Here is a 20,689-nt window from a genome sequence, read left to right as displayed (position 1 = left end):
GGATAATTGGTGGGTTCAGTGGCTTTTGGGTGGTGTTGCCGATCCAGGTCTTGGTCAGTGGCCTTTTGCGTTGCGCATTGCGTATGCAACTGCAGCAGCGGCAACTGCAGCACTGGATGTTGCTGCTGCAACTGTTGCACTATAATTTTTGATCGGCAATATAACGAGCTGTTTGCCGCTGCGGCTGCTGGCTGGCTGACTAGTTTTCGTTGATAGTAAAAGTATTTTATTTAAATATGCCGACAACGACAACGCTGGCGACGCATGGAAATCACGTTTTTAACATCTCGTCGCCACATTGAAGCCAACCGAAAAAAAGCGAACAAATGTTGCTGCTGCTGCTGCTGCGGCTGCAGCGCTTGTTGTTGAAAACATAAACATCTCACAAGCCTGGCCGAAACCGAAACCAGAAAACGGGTTTGTCGGCACCGCATCGCACACATTTTCACTTGCCGCAAAATGACGTCAAGTCAACATACAAAATACAATATAAGAAGACCAAAAACAGAAAAAAAAAGTAAAACAAAACAGATGGCCATCAGCGCAGTTAGCTTTCTTTGGGGAGAGGTCAGCACTGCGGCCAGAACAAATTGTCTGTGTTTTTTTTCACCGGTTTTCAGGCAGAGACAGCCACGCATCATCGTTCATCAAAGTATGCCATGAATTTCTCTCGGAAAACTCCGGGAAAACAATGCAACAGCAACAGTGAAAAAGAAAAGAAAAGTTCTCTTTCACTGAAAAATCTTAGCTAAGTGGTCATCTTTGTCTGGGAATGGTTAGGAAAAAGACTTACTTCTAACCTTCTGGCGAAGAATCCCACAAGTGCCGCCTCAGATTTCCCCGCGCAACCTAAATCCGCATCGAAAACTTTTCCTCTCGAGCAATTTGTGCCTGTTCATCTGTTCATCTGCCTCGTGATCGGACTCCAATTGTGTGCCTCTCCGCTTGGTTTCTTGTTTTCTTTTCTAATGCCGCAGCTACTGTTGCTGCTTTTCTGTTGCTGCTGCTGCTGCTTCTGCTGCTACTGTACCATAATTATGATCCATTAATTCTGGCAGCAACGCCAACAATGATGGCTTGTGCAATATTTTTAATGTAAAATCGATTTAATGGCGCTTTTCGCTCGCGGCCCTCGAGCACCAAAAATAGATAGCTTGGGAAATGCAACAGCAGCCGTGGCAGCAGCAACAGCAACTGTGGCCGCAACAGATGATGCCTCCTGCTCTTGGCCCAGCCCAGCCCCATTGAAAGTGTCGAAAGTGGCCGGCCTGTCCCATTGAATCCGATGAAACGGGGTAATTAACTTGTGAGCTAAACGGCCGCAGCTCATCATAATTACAGCTAAAAAGATGCCTCCAACCAGGGGGCAGAACACGGCAGCAACATCTGCAACATAGCAGCAACACGAACACGGCAGCCAAAGTAGTTGCAAGTTGCAACCAACCGGCAGCTGGGGAAACATGTGTGCGCACTGGACTACGACAGTAACAAGCTTGTAAATAATTCAAGCCCCACCTCCCGCACTTTAAATGGTTACTTTGGATATTCGCCAAGTTGCGTTTGCATAAACAAATTATTCAGTCAAGTGCGGGCCTTTTGTCTGCTGGATGTTGATGATGGGGGATTGCAGAGGAAGTGGCAGATTGAATGGTGCACAATGAGAAAAGGTTGCCTATGTAGTTTATAGTTTAAGAAACAAATAGATTATTACAAGTCAATAGTGATCTGTAGCATAGACCTTAGCTGTATTCTTCGTAAGATGATTATCCAATATATGAAAATATCTCCATAGCGATAATCTTTAATAAGACACTTTATATTTTGAACGAAGGCCAGTGTTGCTTTTAGCCATCAAATAGCGGACTTTCGATAGGATTTTTCTTGCAGTGTGAGTAGGGGCACTGCTAATATCCGCGACACATCTGCCAATGACATTTTCACTCTCAGCCCATATAAACTGTACACACAGCGACCAACTTGTTGTGCCCTCGGGCGCATGCGCAACACGTCCGCCATGGCCGGATCAGCCGAAAGTTGGGGATATGGCGGGGATATGTATATGTATGTATGTTGGAGCGGGTTGTGGGGATCGGGGATGGCGACAAGAGTTTGAGCCATTTGCGTTTTTTTCTGTGTTTTGTTTTAGATATTACACAAAAGCCGCTGTTCGTCGAATGCCAAAGTGTTGCGGCCATTGAAGGAACTGCCCTGAATACGGATTTCTCATTGTTTTTAGCCAACTAATTTCTGGCGAAAGATAATGGTCGAAAGAGCGCAGAGGCCAGCATTAACTTGTTGGCCAAGATCCGGCGGCGGAGAAATGAAATGGAAAGAAAAGTACTGCAAAGAAAACTAAAGAAACGAAACGAAAAGAAAAGCATGCGAAGCGGCTCTTAATTTCTTAATAACAGAAAAATTTCTCAGCCGCAACTACAAAAAAAGACAGAGAGAGAGAGAGTGCGATGGAATTCTGAAAACGTTTAAGCCGGAGAACTTCCTTGGTTACACCATAAACTTTAGTTAGGGCCTTGTCATGAACCTTCATTAGCCGTTAATTGTGGGCTTTATGATGCGGGAAATTTGCCAACAAATAGCAGTGATGCTATGAAATGATGTCACCTATGCAGAACTGCAATTTCATAGGGAAGCAGCTGGTGAGATCACCAGGAACTGCGGATACAGATACACGGAACGTGCCGCACAGATACAGATACTCGTACTTTCAAGTACGCTTGTTTCTTGTTTTTCGGAACGAAAGTGAGAGATTGATGAATGGTCTCTTGCGTTTATGTTTCGGACCATTTAATTGCGAGTGTGACCTTTAGCACATATACATATATATATATATATATATATCACTATGTTTATAAGCCATAATGATCGCAGATTGGCGAGAATAAACAATGATCATCGTTGTCGTAAGGCAGAACAAAGGGAATCCAAATCAAGGTTAATCCAATGAAATCGAACCGAAACTCCGCGTAATTAATGCATTGGCGAGCATGGTGAACACTATATTTGCATCAATCAGCAATTATTTATGCAAATTCTCTGCGGATTGTGTGAGAAGTTGAGGCGAAAAGTTTAGATATTCTCACGCTGTGCTGCTAAAACCGTTTCGGAATCGATTGATCGATTTCTGATGGCAATATAGATAGCTGTTTATAGGTTTGTAAGAACTGCCCCTGCACTTTGATCGTGTTTAGCATGTCACGCGCCTGTCAACCCAAAAAAAAGCACAAAATAATTAAACAAACAAAGAGGTTCTCCAAACCCTGACGTCACAAGGTTAAGCCTCAGAATTTTCAGAGCCTCAGAACTTGGCTTGATGAATGAGTGCAGAAAAACAATGACAATGATGGAATTTAACCGTATTTTTACAAGGTCACTCCTATTAGGCTGCAAAATGTCAAAAAACCGAAAGACGCCCAGATAAACCTTGCCAACTCATCCGAGGTTTTGTTATTATTTCTTTTTTTGAGCCCGGCCCTTTTGTCTTTTAGAGAGATCTTCGGCTCGAGCATTGCCAAAAGTGTTCTTTGTTATTCTTGGCCTTTTTTGGGGCGGCGGCAATTTGCGTCGCAAACGACTGGCCAAAGCTGAGGATTTGTGGAGCGGAACACCCAATTCACAGGCCCGATTCAATTTCCATTCCAATTTCGAATCCACTACCAAACCTCAACCCAAGCCGCACTAAACCCAAACCCAAACGCAAACCCAAACCCAATCCAACCCACGCCCACACGATCTCCAGTTGCCAGTGGCCGGGTTGTTTACAAAACCTTGGACGTGGCGATCTCGAGCGTTGCCCCATGGACTGTTCAGCTGGCCGCTGGATGAGTGGCACTCCTAGCTTTTGCGTCTGGGGATAAGACAAAGCTGCATGAGAGTAAAGTACGGAAAATAATATAAAATAAAATAGCTGGTGGAATACAGAAATACATCCGCGTATTGTTTTGCCTTAGCATACCATCTTAGCGAACCATCGCTGCAGTTAGGCGCTTTTGATAATTAACGGTTTATTGATAAAAGATCCACAAACTCATCGCGATGGTCTTCCCCCTAATGATGATGATCGCCATGATGATGATGATGATGATGATGGTCTCGTGTGGCTTTAATGGGCGTTTTCGACTGACTCGCTATCGTCATAAACATAATTCTTCACTGACTCTCTGCTTTTTTTTGGTTTTTTGATTTTTTTGGCAAAAACAAAGCGTGAAATTGACATTCGCCCCTCTGCGAAATGTTCAACGAACTCGGCATAAACATAATAATAATAATAATAAGCGAAAAGTCCGCGTGGCCACTTGTTGCAACATTGCAGCAATGCAGCAGTTGGGATGCCGCAGGACAGGAAGCATCCCCCGTCGCTTGGATGTCGGTTTTTTGTCTTCCATTTTTATGTTGGGCCGGGCCCCAAAATTGGTTAAGGGGAAAAACAAAACTGAAAACTCAAAAATGAAGCCCCCCAAACACATTTGGCATTCATTTGGCGTCGATCGCGTGCAGCGACAGGCAGTACACAGAGAGAAATTTATGTCATTTGTGAATAGAAAATGGGAACGTTTTAAAAAAAAACATCTTTTTGAGGTCAGGAACTATTAACACAAAATATTTGAAGCCAATTCATTTGATATATGATAGATATACAGATGTTTGCCTATTTGTTTCAGTTAACTTTCGTACCAAATTTTCTTTCTGTGCACAACTCCAGTCTGTGAATGCCAAGAGCAAATGAAAAACGCAATTATATGGCAAAACAAAAATAAAACCGAGCGAATATAACGAAAAACGAGATCTAGATTTGACGGCGGCGGCATGGATTGCGTTTTCAAGGTTGTTATGGGTATATTGCATTGCCCAAGTTGGCGCTGCAATTAAAAGCCATGCATATATGGCCAAGGAAACGAACGAATGAATCTCCTCACGCATTCCACCGCCGCCTATTTCCACCGCATGACGTCAGAGGAGGCGCTTTTCCCGCTGATGATTTTCTGCATAATGGGTTTTTTGTCTAGACGGTTTTTGCCATTTTCAATTTTCTGTTCAAATTTTTACCGAAAGTTGAGCCATTGAAACCACTGAGCCATTGTGCGCGTCGAGTTCAGAAACCCAGTCGATGGGCAAGATCAAAACAATTGAGCACGCGGCACTTTGTAAATCTGTATCTTTGTATCTTTGTATCGCTGTATCTGAAAAGCGAACCGTTTGGGGCACGAACAAATTGCCACGCAAAATAAATCAAATAAACGGCCGAAAATAAGACCGCGACAACGCGATTCATTGAACAAAACAAAACTGAAGGCTCCTCGCAAAATGCGAAAATTTACATTCGGCGCGACAGAGAGAGGGCGATTGGAAATCGGTGTGCGATAGGGAGGGAAGGCGACAGACATAAAGCGATATGTGCCATCATCAAATTGAAAATAAACTAAAAACGTGAGACCCTATGGGCATGCTCAATACCCTTTGTTCCATCTATGGGTGTTCTAAAAATAATGAGATACGAGAAGGTGGAATCATATTATCATATATATTACAATGAATAGAACACAGCAGATGATAGTATGATATGGAAATTGATGGTTATATTACATACTTATAAATTTATAAAAAATACTTGCTTAGCTATGAGCTAATTATAAATGCAGAAAAAATAGTAATTAGCCATATATGAACATATAATGGAAGATATATCAAATAAATATGCATAGAACCCTTTATAGCAGGGTATAATTCGCTATCACAGCGATAAGGCAATTTAATTTTCCATTAACCATGAGTCAGTGCGACAAGTCCTCGTAGAGAACCTGAACCTGTTGGGAACTAACTCCCCCACCTTCTAGAACGCATTCCATTCAGAACTGGGGAAAATGAGAGCGCCTCTGTTTAGTGACTAAAAATAAATGGCATAATTCAGCTAAACAATTTATTTGGCAACGATGACAGCGTCGCAATGGGATGGCTTCTGTTCGGATCGGATGAGATGGGATGGGATGAGATGGTATGGCATGGCTATGGGATGAGTTTGCTGCTGGGATGTGGGGAACATGTGGCGAAGTTGACATCGGCGCCGTTCCATTTACACAGATTTCATTTGCTGCAGCTGATAAGCCAACAAATTAGATGCCAGCCTGACATATTGGCTACCATTTAGTGCGGCTGCTGTGATTTATACCGACCCAAAATGTGTACATACATATATGATCTTAAGCATGTGCATATACATATCTTTGAGGAATGCAGATTTCTTTCTTATTTATGATGCGAAGAATTGAAATTTGTACGCTTGGCTTTGCATTTCATTTGCTTAAATTGCAAATTGGTTTGTTCGCGGAGCCAAGGGATTTGTATTTGGCCGCTTGCAACTTTGCCGGGCTGATTGAAAATTGTTTACCTTCTTCGACTTCCTTCTACTTCGGGCCCATCATCAGCATCTGCTCCTCCGCTGGTTTTCCCTGAAGAACGTGATCCGAAGGCCGCAAAAGGCCGCCAAGAGTCTCTGGATGGATCGTCGGATCGATCGATGCATATTTGTGGTCTTTGTTTTCTTTGTTGCCGGCTGAATTCGTCATGTGGTCGAGAGGAACAGCACAAAGCTTAGTTAACGCTTTTGTCAGGAGGGTTGGCAGGGGGTTAGCAGGGGGTTTTGCAGGGGTTGGGAGTGAAATGCAATGACAGACTCTTGGCCTTGAGGCGGCGGCAAAATGGCAAAATGGCCACGTACGAAAGCAAAATCCCCAACTTGCACGCATAATAATGACCCTGGCTTATGGCTCCGGCAATTTTATGGAGAAGAATAGGGAATACATATGTTGGATGCCTATATATAACCCTTTGCTGATTGCATTTCATTTGCCTTCGCCGATTTGCATTTGTGGGAATCAATCACGACGTTGGCCAGCGCCTCAGACTTTGTCTAGACTTACGGACTTATTAGGCCGCACTTGCAGAAAATTCATAGCTCACTTGGAAAAGGTACCAGCTATAAGTGTTCAAAGTGTTAAAAATAGTATCTATCACTTAAAAGTATACCATCTTATATGGGCTTTTCTGTTTATTTCCTATCTAATTGAGCTAAGACAACTTTATCAGAACTTCCTTTATCAGAAAATCCTTTAATTGCGTTATCAAATGCCATGATTGCAACTAAACAAAGTTGTGCAGACCCTGAATCAAGGTTTAATGGGTATTATAAGCTATATTGCTAGTTCCGATAATAATATAGAACTGTGTTTTTTCTCTCTCTGCAGGCAATGCAATGCCAAGTGCGCGTACATGTGATCATCTGTGTTATAAAACATGCAACTAGCAATAATGATTGAGCACAAGGCAGGCAACGACGATGTATCTGGCTGGTTGACAATCAGTCAACGAACAGCTGACCATGGCCAGATATACAGATGATACACAGATACCTACATTATAGCCAGAGTCATGGGGGTAAATATAGAAATAGCTGCAACTAGCGTCTTGCATTTCAATTGTGGCCCAGAGATTCGGCTTTCACGCAATTTGCCGCCCGACTGATCGAGATATTTATATATCTATAGTGTATGCCAAAAATACGTAGATACTTTAATCTGGTCGAAATGAAAGTGAAAGCATTTAATATGCATAATGCACACGCATTTCTCCCGCTCTAATTTGATTTTTATGTATTTTGGGCCCAAGTGCGACGCACATTTCAATGATTTTTTCAAATTTGAAAGCATTCCCATTCCCAGACAGCCAAAATGACTGAGCTATCACATTTTCGGTGTCAATTTGAGTTCTATCATAAAACGTAATGGCTTTTTAAGTTTTCAGCCTGCGATCGTTATGATCGAAACAGAATTGGAGGCCTGTGGGTGTCGCTAATTGAATTTCAGATCAGCTCGCATTTTTCGGGGCCCATTTTAACGGCTCTTTGCGTCGCAGAACTGTCGCAAATGCGATCTACACGTACATATATGGCCATAAAAATCTTTAACAAACCTAAGTGTAAGTACACCCATCGAGCGAGTTCTCATTGCGCAACTGAGAAATTTATGCAGATTCTTTTTTTTGGAGTCCCTCTTCCTGGATACCCAGAATAATTGCAGGCACGTATTTTAGCCACGAAGTTCATTGACAGCGACAGTCATCGCCGCAAAGTCGACACGCCCGATTGCGCTGGACTGCGGTTATCGACTTGGGCATTAGCTTTGGCAATAGCCAAGTTAACACTGAGGCGAGCCTGCCAGGGCCACAGAAAGTGGTCAAAAACCAAAAGCGCAATAAGCCAACTCGGATTTATATAAGCAAAGATATTTCACAATCTTGACTCAAAAACGGGAAGTTCCCCAAATTATTGAACATTGGAGTGGCATTTATGGCAAAGTTCTGGGAAAAGGTGGTATTAACGGGGTATTAACTAAAGTTAATAAACTTGTACAAAAGTTGTCTGTGCTGCAATAAATCCAATCAAATTCGACCGATAAGATTTCTTTGAGTAAATATGATACTATATACTATAGGTTCTTTACAAGCATTATAAATCGAACAAGATAAGCCCTAAAATGTGCTATAAATGTTTAGTGATGCATTGTTCTTAAGTTTATAAACATTTGGCATACAAATCGAAAACATGGATGGAATGTTTTCTCGCTGCACAATTAACCCAGTTTAATTTCATAGCCCACAAAGCAGGTATAATTAACGGCGTCAATTAAACGGATTATGCCCCATAAAAATCACCCAAAATAAAACGTGGTCTTGTCAAATTATTCCCACTTCTTGCTTCTTTTTATTGTCCACTCCAAATAACCCAGCAAATGCCTCAAATTGCATATTTCACGAGCATTTCATTGCCCAAAAAACCTTCCCAGGCCGATGAGAAATTGTTGCGTTCAAAACTACATAAACATTGTATGTAAAAAATGTTAATTGCAATACGTTTGAGCCAACTTGCGGGCAGGCAAAAAAACAGAAAACAGAAATCCAAAAAAAAAACCAAATTAGGCAAACAATTTAAGCATGCGCTTCAAGCCGGGAAAACCAAGCCAAGTCCAAGTGCTGCTCCGATTTAAATTCGCTTTTCGGACTGCTCTTTTGGTTTTGACTTGCTTTTGGTAATGCTTTTTGGCTTTTGGTTTTTGGTTTTTGCGCATGTTTTGATTTTTATCATCTGGGTGGGTTTGGGTTTGGGTTGGTAGGTTGGTTGGTTGTTTGGTTGGTCGACTGCCCAGTGGTTTTCATTTGCTCATGACGCGCGTGACCCACTAAATAAAAAGGTTTTTTCTTTGTTTTTGTGTCAAAGCAATTTTCGTGCACGGCAGCAGACAACAAAAAAAGAAAATAAAATAAAACATAAATAAAATAAAAAACCCAAAACCAGAAAATCGAAGTGCCCCAAACCCTGCAGAGGAGTCTGTCAAAGATCCAATCGGGTTTCCACAGTAGCCACCGAATGAAGTAAAAAAAAAAACTGAAGCAGGAAGCCAGACTTATTTACCTTTTGGCCACTTTTCAGCTCATAATTATTAATTTTTAATTTTTTTCTTTCTTATTTATGTGTGTGTTGGCCAGTATCTGATGTTACCATCTTCGGCTCGATCGTCTGGCGTCGTCGAGAAATTTTCATGTTATAAAGTTAATTTGTGAAATTTTCAGTTGTTTCTTAATGATTATTTGCGTGGCTCTTTTTGGCCACGAATTCAGAAGGAAGTCGCTCGCAGCCGGAGGTTACTGGAGCGTTTAGTCTTAGCTTGTTTCTCCATTAATTTCGTGGCTAATTGAATCGACTGTGGTGGCTGCCATTAATTCGACCACGACTCTGACCTTGCGACGAGGTGATATATAAATATGCTGGAGCCGCAAGCATATCCGTTGACCTGGGATCCCCCCATCCTCTTCACGAAAGATGTATGCCAAATGTTCTTAACTCCACTCCAATCGGCTGAACCCATCTGCGTTGCCCCCACCTATATAGGAATATATATGTATATATATATATATAAACTATATTTCCCTCATTTGTTTGACTTTAGCGGTACTTTGTCTGCCCGCTCGACTTGAACTTGTTGCCGCTGTCTGTTTTTTGTTTCTGTTATTCTTCTGGGGGAACCCGCAACTTTATCTTGCCCCTGTGCGCTGTACATATGTACATACATGTATGTGGAAGGGGCACCGTTGCTGTAATTATACCCTGCCCACATGCCACACTCTAAAATGGTCCCAAAACTGAAAGAATTAGGCCTAGATCAACAGGTGCACACTTTTGTCGTCTTTGTATACTTTCCTTATCGTTAATGACTTGAAGTAAAGTAGTAAAGTCTAACCCTTGAAAACAATTTGTAAACTGCATCGTGACAACTTTCGGATTATAATAATCCTGAGAATATCCATGTTTTCCAAGACCCACTTCTCTGACATATCTTTCCAGAACATCTAGAGAGACAAAAATTCATAATCACTCATCGCCATTTCAATTTCAAAAGTCAGCTTTCTATGTAGCCCCATTCTTTTCCCATCCATTTCACTTGACACTTCCGCCTTAATTGTAGAGCATTGCGCAGTCGCCTTTGTCAACCGGGAAACTCCTCCATTTGGCTTTGTCACTCTGCACTCATTTAGCTCCATTTGGCTTTTTGTTCTATATACAACATATAGGTATCTGTTTAAATACGTTCTGTATTCCCCGGGCTTTCATGCAGATATGTGGTTGGTTGTACTTGATGGTTGGCTGAGCCACTCTTTTTGTTTTCAGTTTTGCGTTCGGTTGCGACTGATGAGTAACAACGATCGCAATGCCCGTTCACTTTCAGATAAGTTGGGAAAGTAAGAATCTTGTATATAGAACGAAACACAAAAAAAATGAATTACAATTGCAATCGTGTTTACTACGTAGGTAGCTTTTGTTTTACGTTTTTTTTTTCACACAGCAATTTGTGGAGCGGTTCTTTGTAGTTCGAAGCTCCCTGGACTTTGACTTGGAACGGGCCCACCTGCGGGTAAATGTCGAATTCCCAGCTAACCAGTTGATTCCAAAGTTCCAGAACAAGGCGATAATGGAGCGCTTTTCACGTGTCTATTGGTAACACCATTTCCAGGTCGTGGGCGACCCAGAAGTCCAGCAATTAGTACGCATTACACGTCGTATACGTAATCACAGAACCCCGACAATTGATCGTTGTTAGGGCGAACAACTCATTAGAGAATCCAAGCCGATTAACCGATTTGTTCGGTTTTATGAGACCATCTAATTATCATAAATAGAGAATAGAGGGGGCCCGCCAGAAAACCGGATTGTTTGATAGATTGTAAGATTCTTGAACCCTGCTGATTAAGAGATTCTGTTCATCGGGAAGCAGCTACCCAAAACTCCGATAATCGGGCTTCCGTGAAAGTCTCGTATCGCCGATGTTATTCAAATTGTCAATTTGTCAGCGTTGATTAAAAAATGGCATTTTTATATGTTTTTATTAAGACTGAAATATGGCCGCGTGTACATTATTCGCATGCTCGTTGTTGTTGCCTCAATTGAAAGCATGTTAATTTATATACGCCAGTATATAAATTCGTGCGTATATTATTTGTTCAACTGTTGCCGATCATTTAGCCATAAAAATAGTCGCAAAACACTACCAAAAGATGTGCGGCGACCTGAATTTCGAGAACAGAGGCCCATGAAAGCACCATAAATCTAATCAAAGCTGTGTAAAGAACAATCAAAACGCTGCTAATTGAAAAGTCTTGGCATTTGTCGCCGCCTGCCAGTATAATTAGCATTGAAGAAATCACAGATCCCGGTCTTTCGTAATGGAAACCACAAACAAATCAAGGCAGAAATTCAGAGCACAGAGCAGAGAACTCGGTTTGATTGGTATTACAAGTTTTCCACGGCGAATCGATTGGCAATGAAAACAGACGCAATAAACATTTATTGTTTGATGTTTGCTCACCATTGAATGGGCCGTCACAATAACAATAAACATTTAGCCCTGCGAATGGCACACACCACACACACCGCACACACACACACTCTACAAACAAATCAAAGTTGGCCAGAAGGTCGAAGTAATTTCATGGATATCACGGATCTCTTGGGAACAACAAGATCGATCGATAGATCGATCGAGCATTCTTGTCTCCGCTTTGATATTGTAAAAAATGTTTATTGATTATTTCGGTTTACGATTTCGTGTTTATGTTGCAAAAGAAATTCAGAAATTCGCCGCTGTCGTCGCTGAGCTAACAAATTTTTACTCGTAGACAGCGAATTCTTTTGCCGGTCGTTTATTTCGAAATTCGTGCGGAGCGTCAATAAAAAACAAAAAAAAATACCAACGAACCAACACGGCACAGTTGAATATTATTTTATTTCTTTTTTTTATGCTAATGGCTTATACCCTCGACAAATTTGGGCATATGAGCTGTATGGGTTCTGTGATTTTTCCAGTTTCTTGCTGTTTAATAGAGTGCTTATGTCTAAGGCAAGTCCAATCCATTCGACTAAGTTAAATGTTAGACTTAATTACCCGCCAGACAAATATTGCATAACTAAAAACAACCTTAGCTTTAAGGTTTATTATTTCAACTGTTGAAAAACTGCTTCTTTAAGAAGGATATCTGTGTATTATCCTTGCAGTTCGATTCTTAGAAAACGTTCTTTCAAAATGAACCTTTTTTTTGTTTATATGAAGTGAGAGTTAAACCGATTTGCACGCCGGGGTTTCTTTAAGTGGTGTCCTCATTTTATTACATCCCTCGGGGGTTGTTGGCCTTTATAGTTGCCGGGGATACGACGACCACTCCTAGGGGTGACCAATGAGCCAACCGAGCCACCAATCAACCACCAGCTGTTCCTTGGCCAAAACCGGTTCTAGCCGCTTCTGCCAACCCAAACAAAGGTCCTCACTGTTCTCATTCCAGCAAAAATAGCAAATAAAGCAAAAAAAGAAATAAAATCGATAAGATCTGCGCACTGATAGCCGGCTTTCCATACAAAGTGTAAACCACCTACCACTTTTATGGTCCGAATGTCAATAGATCTCGTTATGAATTATGGCGAATGACGCGTGTCTCGGTCACACAGATACAAATGGAATTCAAATAGAAATAAACCATATATATGCATGTATATATATATGTGAAATGGAGGCAGTGAGTCCGCAGACAATTTGCCATGGCAGCAGGTAAAGGTAAACTCCGGGGAGGAGGAGGAAACGTGCCGCAGTTTTGCACCTGCCGCCTACGTGGCTGTCAAAGGGAATGGCCATAATGCGGAGAAAGAAGTTGAGAGCGACAACAGCTGTGAAAATTTATCAGCTCGGGCTAAAGTTGTTAGAGCCTCAGACAAGTCAAAGATACACACTGAGAGAAAATCTATGGAAATCTATTTAGAGTAAACAGACATGCCAAACTTATCATTATTTGCACATACTATTTACTTTATAAATGTGTATTTAATCAAGCAATTATTGTTCTAATTAGCTTAAATGTATCCAAAAGATACGCAGCCAAAGTTTTCTCTGCGTGCAGACAGACAACAACTGTCGTCATTAGCGGAGACGTTAGGCATTGAGCATGCTAAATATGGTTTCACTGAAGTTAGCCGACAACGTCGCCACAAACTAGTACAACCAGGCAACAACTATAAGCGCAGATCAAAAGCCAGACGAACTGCAATGCAATGCAGTTTACAAACGAGCTTATCTTGGGAAAAAATAAAATACTCCGTTCGCTCAACGCGCGTTCTTATTAAAAGTCAAGTTTTCATTTTCAAGCAGCTTAGTTGGTGTACAGATTAAATAAAAACTAACCATTGAGATTATGAGTTTTATATATCTGATTTATTCAACGGTACATTGCTGATCTTGTTCTGAAATACTTCCCAACACTAATTGCAAAAGGAATCGAAATTATTTACTACAATTTTACCTAGAACAAATGCCACATTTTTTTCTCTGTGCCAACAGCGCAGTTCCCAGCTCACCGAATTTCCTGCTACTAGGCTGACTAATGGCGATCGTTAATAGCCGGCGTTATCAGCTGAGATCATAATAACTGACCAACCAACTTGGCTGGAAATTGAGTTGTGCGAATGTTTACCTTCTGATTCGAAACTTGCCGCCGAACACCATTTTCAAGTGGCAGACGGTATCCAGTATTGTGAAATCCAATTTGGTTGGGAAGAGCAGCTCACTAACTCACACACATACACACACGCGCGGCTTACGCGAAGATGCAAGATGAATCTATATCCGTATCTGTATCTTTTGATATATGTATGTATACCAATGGCAATTGCAAATGACAACAAAATAAACCGAAGTTTTGCGTGATATCTTGCTTCCTTTTGTCTGCCAGTTATTTGTGCAAATGCTATGCAGTTTCAGTTGGGCCAATACAACATTTGAACCCGAGCGCTGAACTTCCTTATTTTTTTTTTTTGGCGATGAGGAAGTGGGGGCCGCGAAAAGCACATGGAATCGATACACATGCAGGCAAGTGTCACGAGAGTTTTACATTTTTAATTGCCCAAATTCGAGTTGCCAGCTGCCAAATCGCAATTGATTTATTTTCTCACACGCGTCAACTAGCGCGAACACGTCCGAACGCGTCAGACGTTTTCACCCGTTTGAAGTTGAAGTTGCGGCAACGTCATGATGGCCGCAAAAACACGGCAAACCAAACACAAAAGGCCTTAAACACACACATTAAGAGAGAGCGCAATTTAAGAGAAGAGCAAAAATCTTGAAAAGAGAAATAATTCTGTTAAACTTAAAACGTAACATCTGATTAACATGCAGTTAACAGTTAACATGCATTTAACAGCAGCGTGCAGAGCAACTTGGCATACAAAACTAAAGCATAGTTTTAAGCGCTGGGCACTTTACATTGTGCACTTAGCATAAAAGTAGGCAATGATTTGTTTGCACTGAAAATTCCAAGGAACCTTGTAAACACCATAAAAGGTATTGTTATATTCCTGTTCTCCATACACATATGTACATACATTTCTCTAAACCACTATCTAGATTTAAGTCGGATTAAACAAGCTTTTTTATTATAGGTACTGCATCTGTCAGTACCAAGCCCCCAAGCCATTAAATTCAATCGCCTTTTGTTGGGCCCAACGGGCATGTTCTCATCGCCAATCTGTCGCTGCTGTTGCATCGTCATCGGAGCAAAGTTCAATCGATCATTGTGTGCACTGTCGATATTTAGCTGTTGATAGCGAGCAGAAATTATGGCAAACACTTTGTTAAATGTGGCCAGCGAGTCAGCAAGCCAGAGAGGCAGCTAACTGGCCTGAAAACCTGGCGACGTCGTCTAATCACGGCAACTGCATCGGAACAGTCGCGACTTGCGGCTGGATAAATTGAATTGTCTGGCTTGGCGTTTGCCATTATGTTTCGCTTGTTCCTTTTGCTGCCTGGGCAACACGGCGAATGAGTGATTTATAGCGCGCATACGACGCGTGGTCTGTGGTCGCAGCTCAATGCTGCAGTTAATTTGAAAATAATACAGCCAAGACCTAGCTGGAGTGTTGCCAAATGGCCAAAGAGGGAATTAATTCGGCAAATGCCTGCACTTTGCCGATTTTTTGGCCAACGGCTGTGCGAGGCGATAATTAGAGGCTGTCAAGAGAACATATGGCACACCTCTCAGGTTTCTATTTCTTTTTTTGGTTTTTTGGCTCATGGCTGTTTTTTCGGCGATCTGCTCTAATTGAAGTCGTTTGAAAAGTGTCTGCAGGTGAGTAGTCGCGACTCGAGAAATGCAAGCGATGACTGCCCTTTGCTCCATTTCGCGCACGCCAAACTTTCAAAATGCAAATTAGCCACGTTCGCGGTGAACGGCATTTGAACCCCCAACCTGGCTAAAACGACAACGAAGCCTCTCTGACAAGCCCATTTACAAGTTGCCAGCCCGAAAACTTTGCCACAAATTGTGTCAATATTTGTCTCGTGCTGGATGCTGCTGCTGCAACAAATCGTGCCGCAAAGGTCTCCCCCGGTGTCAACTGAGCGCACCACCACATAAAAAGAGTCCAAAACAAAAAGCCTCAAATAAAAAGGAGCAGCGAAGAAAAAAACATGACAGCCCATAGAAATTATTGAGCATGGACATGGCACAGTGGGAGAAAATTAATTAAAAGTGTGACTACATTGCTGCACATTAAAATTGAATGGTGGTTGGGTAACCAGTTAACGATTTATGTCGATCAGAAATATGGTTGTAAATGTGTTGCAATACATTGTGTTCAAAGTAAGTGGTAAAGTATTAAGTTTTTTAGCAAATTTTATTACCTTCATTAGAATGTATTTTGTGAAATTTAATAGCTAATAACTTATTTTGAATGACTCATATCCATGTATTTCAGTTTCCAACCACTGTGCAACTGTAGCTTGAACTCAATGTGCGGCTCTGAGTTATCTAATGCCCGAAAATCGGCTGCGATGCCATACAGTGAATGCAAAAACTATGCGCTCGGTGCGCTAATGAACCGACCGGCGTTCATCTATCAATGTCATGCTTTTGGCCCGGCCAAGAATGGACCCTTTGTCCCGTTGGCCGGATAAATTTCGATTTTCAATTTGATTGGCTTTTACCAGCACAATCAGAACAAAGAACTCGGGTGGGGTGGGTGGCTCATTTGGGGGGAATCTCGGACACCTGGGGAGTGGTGCTGTGGTGCTACCCACACGCCAAGGAGCAAAACATAAATCGTTGTTTGGTTGACACATTTTTGTGGCCGCTCAGGTGGCGGCTAAATTGGCTCCATTGGCGTTTTGGCGATTGGCAATTGGAGTCGGTCGTCGGTCGGGTTTAGTGGGTCGAAAGCGAAAGTCGAGCTGCTCAGCGAGCAGTGTATTTATTTCATAATCCAATTAAGCATTAGACGACAGCTGACTGACGGCCAAGCGGCGAAGGAAGCGGCTCATTAGCCAAGATCAGCAAAGCTGGCTGGCTACCGTGCCACGCACTCCATTCAGAGTTAATTGGATTCGATAAGGTCAAGAACAATGAGCCAGGGAGTGGTCCAAAGCCCACGGATGCTGCAGAGCTCACTGAATATGTTTTGACTTGGTGGAGGCTGTGATTTGCTCTGTGACCCTCATACTGGCTTAATATCTAACTTGTCTAGTTTCAGATACTAAGGGGATACAGCATATAGGAAATGATTTCATGTCTAATTGAGCATTTTAAATAAGGCTTAATAGCTGACAATTTTATGTTTTAGTCTTCTAATTTGTACAATTAACAGAAGTTCAAAGATAAATATATCTTTTAGTTGAAATTTCCTTGCTAATCCCCAATCCTATAGCACTATTATAGATCCTATAGAGCTTGGACTCACCGTTTCTGCTGGTTGCTCTCCAGATTGCTGGCAATCACATTGTCATGGGCGGTGGATCTGGCACGCGGCAACAGTGGCGGCGGTGGCGCCACGGGACTGGCCACGTTTTCGAGGATGGGCTGTGGTGTCGCGTGGTGCGGGCGCTTGCGACTGCCGCCTCCTCCGTTGGCGAGATGCTTGTGCTGCTGGCGGAGAATAATAGAAATGTTTAGAATACATTCGAATCCAATTACCAAACAGTAGTTGCATCATGCATGACGACCCACCTGCAAGCTCGTTGGCTTCTTGGGAACCAGCGGTGGCACCTTGGCGGCGACAACTGCGGTGGGCGGTGGTGCTGCGTAGGCGGTGCGACGTGTGGATGCTCCGGCGAAGCTGTTCCGCCGGTTGGGCGAGGGCGGTGGGCGTGGCTGGAGCACTTCCGGCGGCGGTGGCGGCGGCAATGGCTCATCGAAGGTATAACTGATGTCCAGTTCACTCTGCGGCGGCGGTGGCAGCTCAGGCGACGGCACCCGAAGATTGGGATGCTTGGGCGGACGCTCGGGCGGCACATGGGGCGGTTGGGCATGGCGATGCTGCTGCGGGTGGTGCTGCTGGTGGGCCAGTGCTGCGGCTTGCTGCAGCAGCAATTTGTCCCGCATGGGTGCGTATTCCGTGGCCGAGGATGTGCGTCTGGTCGGCACGGCCAAACGTCCTCGTGGTGGCGGCGGCGGAGGTGGCATTCCGCAGTCATTGAAGGATATTTTCTCGGCATTGCTTATGTTCCTAATGCTCGGTCCCTTGACCTGACCCTGTGCCTGATGCAGTTCCCTGAATTCCGCGTAATCCGAGGCCGAACTGGAGCGCCTGAGCAGATTGGGCAGCAGACTCCCTGAACGTCGTGGCGGTGGTGGTGGAGTGGGTGAACTGCAGTCCCGCGTCGACGCGGAGTTACTCCCAGTGGGCAGACCCACCATTATGGGACTCAAGTTGTTCGGCAGTGACTTGCGCTCCACATGTAACGCTTGGTAGGATTGCGAGTGCGGACGGAGTAGCTGCTGCTCCTCCTTCTGCTGCTGCTGCTGTCGCTCTACATAGGACTGCACCGCGTTCTTCTGGAGAGCTTTCAGGGCCGGATTCGAGAGGCGGTGCGTCTTGGTGGGCTCCAGGTAGGCAAACTTCGGTGGCTCCCCCATCTGACTGCGCTCGAAGTCGTTGATCCTCTCGGCCACCGAGTGCCAGGTGGGCTGCACTGTGGCCCCCGCTGGCGTTATCACAGGAAGTCTGGTGGGTAAGCACAAACACATATTAGTTAAATGGATCAGGGAGAAGTACCTGGAAGAGATCTACTTACTTGGCGGACTTGTGCAGCCCGGAGCTGAACTGCGGCTTGGGATGCTGCACGTACTGCGAGGTGTTGCTGTGCACCGGCTCCGTGTAGGTGCTCACCGGGAACAGGCGATGGTTGCTGCGGTAGGAATCGATGCTGTTCGTGGGACTCTGCTCCCCCATATTGGGCGTACTGCAGCTGAGGGCCTCCGACTTTCCCAGGGACAACTGCAGCTTGCTGGGCTTACCAGCTGGCGGTTGTGGTGCAATGGTGACCACTGCCTCGCTGCTGGAAATGGTCACCGAAATGCTGGACTTGTGCTGCTGGCCAGCCGATCGTCCCAGCAGCGGGTTCTGATTCGGATTCTTCTGCTGCAGGTCGCCCATGGAGTGGGATTGTCCCATGAGGGAGCGAGGTTTCTCCGTGGGCGAGGCCAGCTCCAGCAGGGAACTTTGTGTGCTCAACTTGGACTGGTTGGTGTGGTGGCGACTCGGGTGCTGGTAATCCTGCTGGTGCTGCTGCTGCTGGAAGTGGTGCAGCACCATCGAGGTGTGCACGGGCGGATAGCTGGGACTGTGACGGTGTTGGATGCGAAGTGGCTGCACCGACGGCGGGGAGCCCTCGCCACTCGCCTCCTCGGAGATCATCATCTGCGAGGAGCTGCTCGCAGTGGGCGAGCTGTCGGCTGGCTCCTCGTTGTTGTGCAGGTACAGCACGCTCTCGCTATGATGACGCTTGGGTGTCGGCACGCGGGAGCTGTGGACAATGCGCTGCGAGGAGGAAACTGCAATCGAAAGGGAGAACGGTTAGGGCGTGTCCTCGGCCATTCTAAAAAGGAGTTGCGGCCAAACGGTAAAAGTGGGCCAACGTTTAGCCAAGGTCGTGGGGGAGTGGGTTCGCCCGCCAGTCGCCCAGCATTTTCGGCAACCTTCTCTTCTGGCAACTGGCCAACCGTTCACCCCCAAAAACGAGCTGTGACTGCCACTGTGACCCCACTCGAATTATGGCCACGATTAGCCATTCTTTCAGCGGAGTATTATATGCTTCAGAATGGATATAGCTATTTATTTGGTTTAATTGTAATTAAGTAGACCTTAAAATCTGGTGGCATTCTGGATGACAGTCGTGGCACGCGAGTTACTTACCCGATTCGGAGATGGCGCTGTAGCCGGTTGCATGACTGGCTTCGGATATATCGCTCATGGAGCCCAGCCACTTGAGCGTTTCCGTGGAGGAAGTGCTTTCCGAGCTGTTGTTGTTGTTGTTGTTGGTGGCGCTGCCGTTGCTGATGCTATTGTTGTTGCTGGATGAGGATGAGGAGGCGGAGTGGGCGTGGCCGTGGGAATGGCCATGGGAGCTCGAATGGGAATGCGTGTGAGAATGGGAGTGGGAGTGGGACTGGCGGGCCAACAGCGGAATGGGCGAAGGCGCCACAGAGTTGCTGCAAACGGAGGACAGATCGTTCTCCGACCAATGATGCGACTGGCGCGACAGCAGATCGCTCTCCTGACGTAATCTGCAACAAGTGGAAATAGAACAGCCCGTCGAAATATCGGAATTAGAGTTGGAGCCAACATTAAAGTGGCTCTAAGCCAAGCCGTGCTTTTTTTTTTGGCAAATCATTGCGTGCTACAGAAATTTGCGATTTCTGGTTTCTACTTTTCGCATGGCCGCAATTACTTGAATTTCTTGCCTAGCCTTCGGATCGGGCAATGGAGCCATCGGCGGACTCTCTTCGGTACTTGGGGCAAGTTCAGATATCTCAGATCGTCGACGGACACACAGACAGATAGTCTCAGTTAGACTGAAAATAGAGCTAAAACCGGAGATGGAGATACAGATACAGATAGAGATGGAGACAGAGCCAAGAAGACCTTGAGAGCCGAGCTTAAGCTGCTCGTTTTCGGTTTTATTTCTCGTTGCTCCGTCTGCGACTTATGTATCTCATGTGTCTGCGTTACCAAGAATTTTTTATGGCGTTTTTTAGTGTACAAATAAAATTCATAATTGTCGTTCGGCATTTGATGCGAGTATGTGCGCGGAAAACG

General features: G+C 44.2%; 1 protein-coding gene across 4 annotated transcripts in view; it reads right to left on the bottom strand.

The window, feature by feature from the left end:
- LOC6734463 (protein Shroom) overlaps nt 1-20,689 on the bottom strand; it is a 44,202-nt gene that overhangs the window by 4,455 nt on the left and 19,058 nt on the right. The window contains exons 4-7 of one of the 4 annotated variants that reach the window (XM_016168080.3): nt 19,787-20,157; nt 18,666-19,425; nt 17,599-18,595; nt 17,333-17,517 (exon numbers count right to left, since the gene is read on the bottom strand). In XM_016168080.3, coding sequence (XP_016027585.1) covers nt 17,333-17,517; nt 17,599-18,595; nt 18,666-19,425; nt 19,787-20,157 — 2,313 coding nt within the window. Of the gene's footprint in view, nt 1-5,061; nt 5,268-14,076; nt 14,622-17,332; nt 17,518-17,598; nt 18,596-18,665; nt 19,426-19,786; nt 20,158-20,689 lie in introns of those variants that run through there. The other 3 variants (XM_016168082.3, XM_016168081.3, XM_016168083.3) reach the window with 3 other exon arrangements.

Source organism: Drosophila simulans, chromosome 2R (assembly GCF_016746395.2).
Source record: "Drosophila simulans strain w501 chromosome 2R, Prin_Dsim_3.1, whole genome shotgun sequence".
NCBI classification, from domain to species: Eukaryota; Metazoa; Arthropoda; class Insecta; order Diptera; family Drosophilidae; genus Drosophila; species Drosophila simulans.
This window is presented reverse-complemented; position numbering and strand designations above follow the sequence as displayed.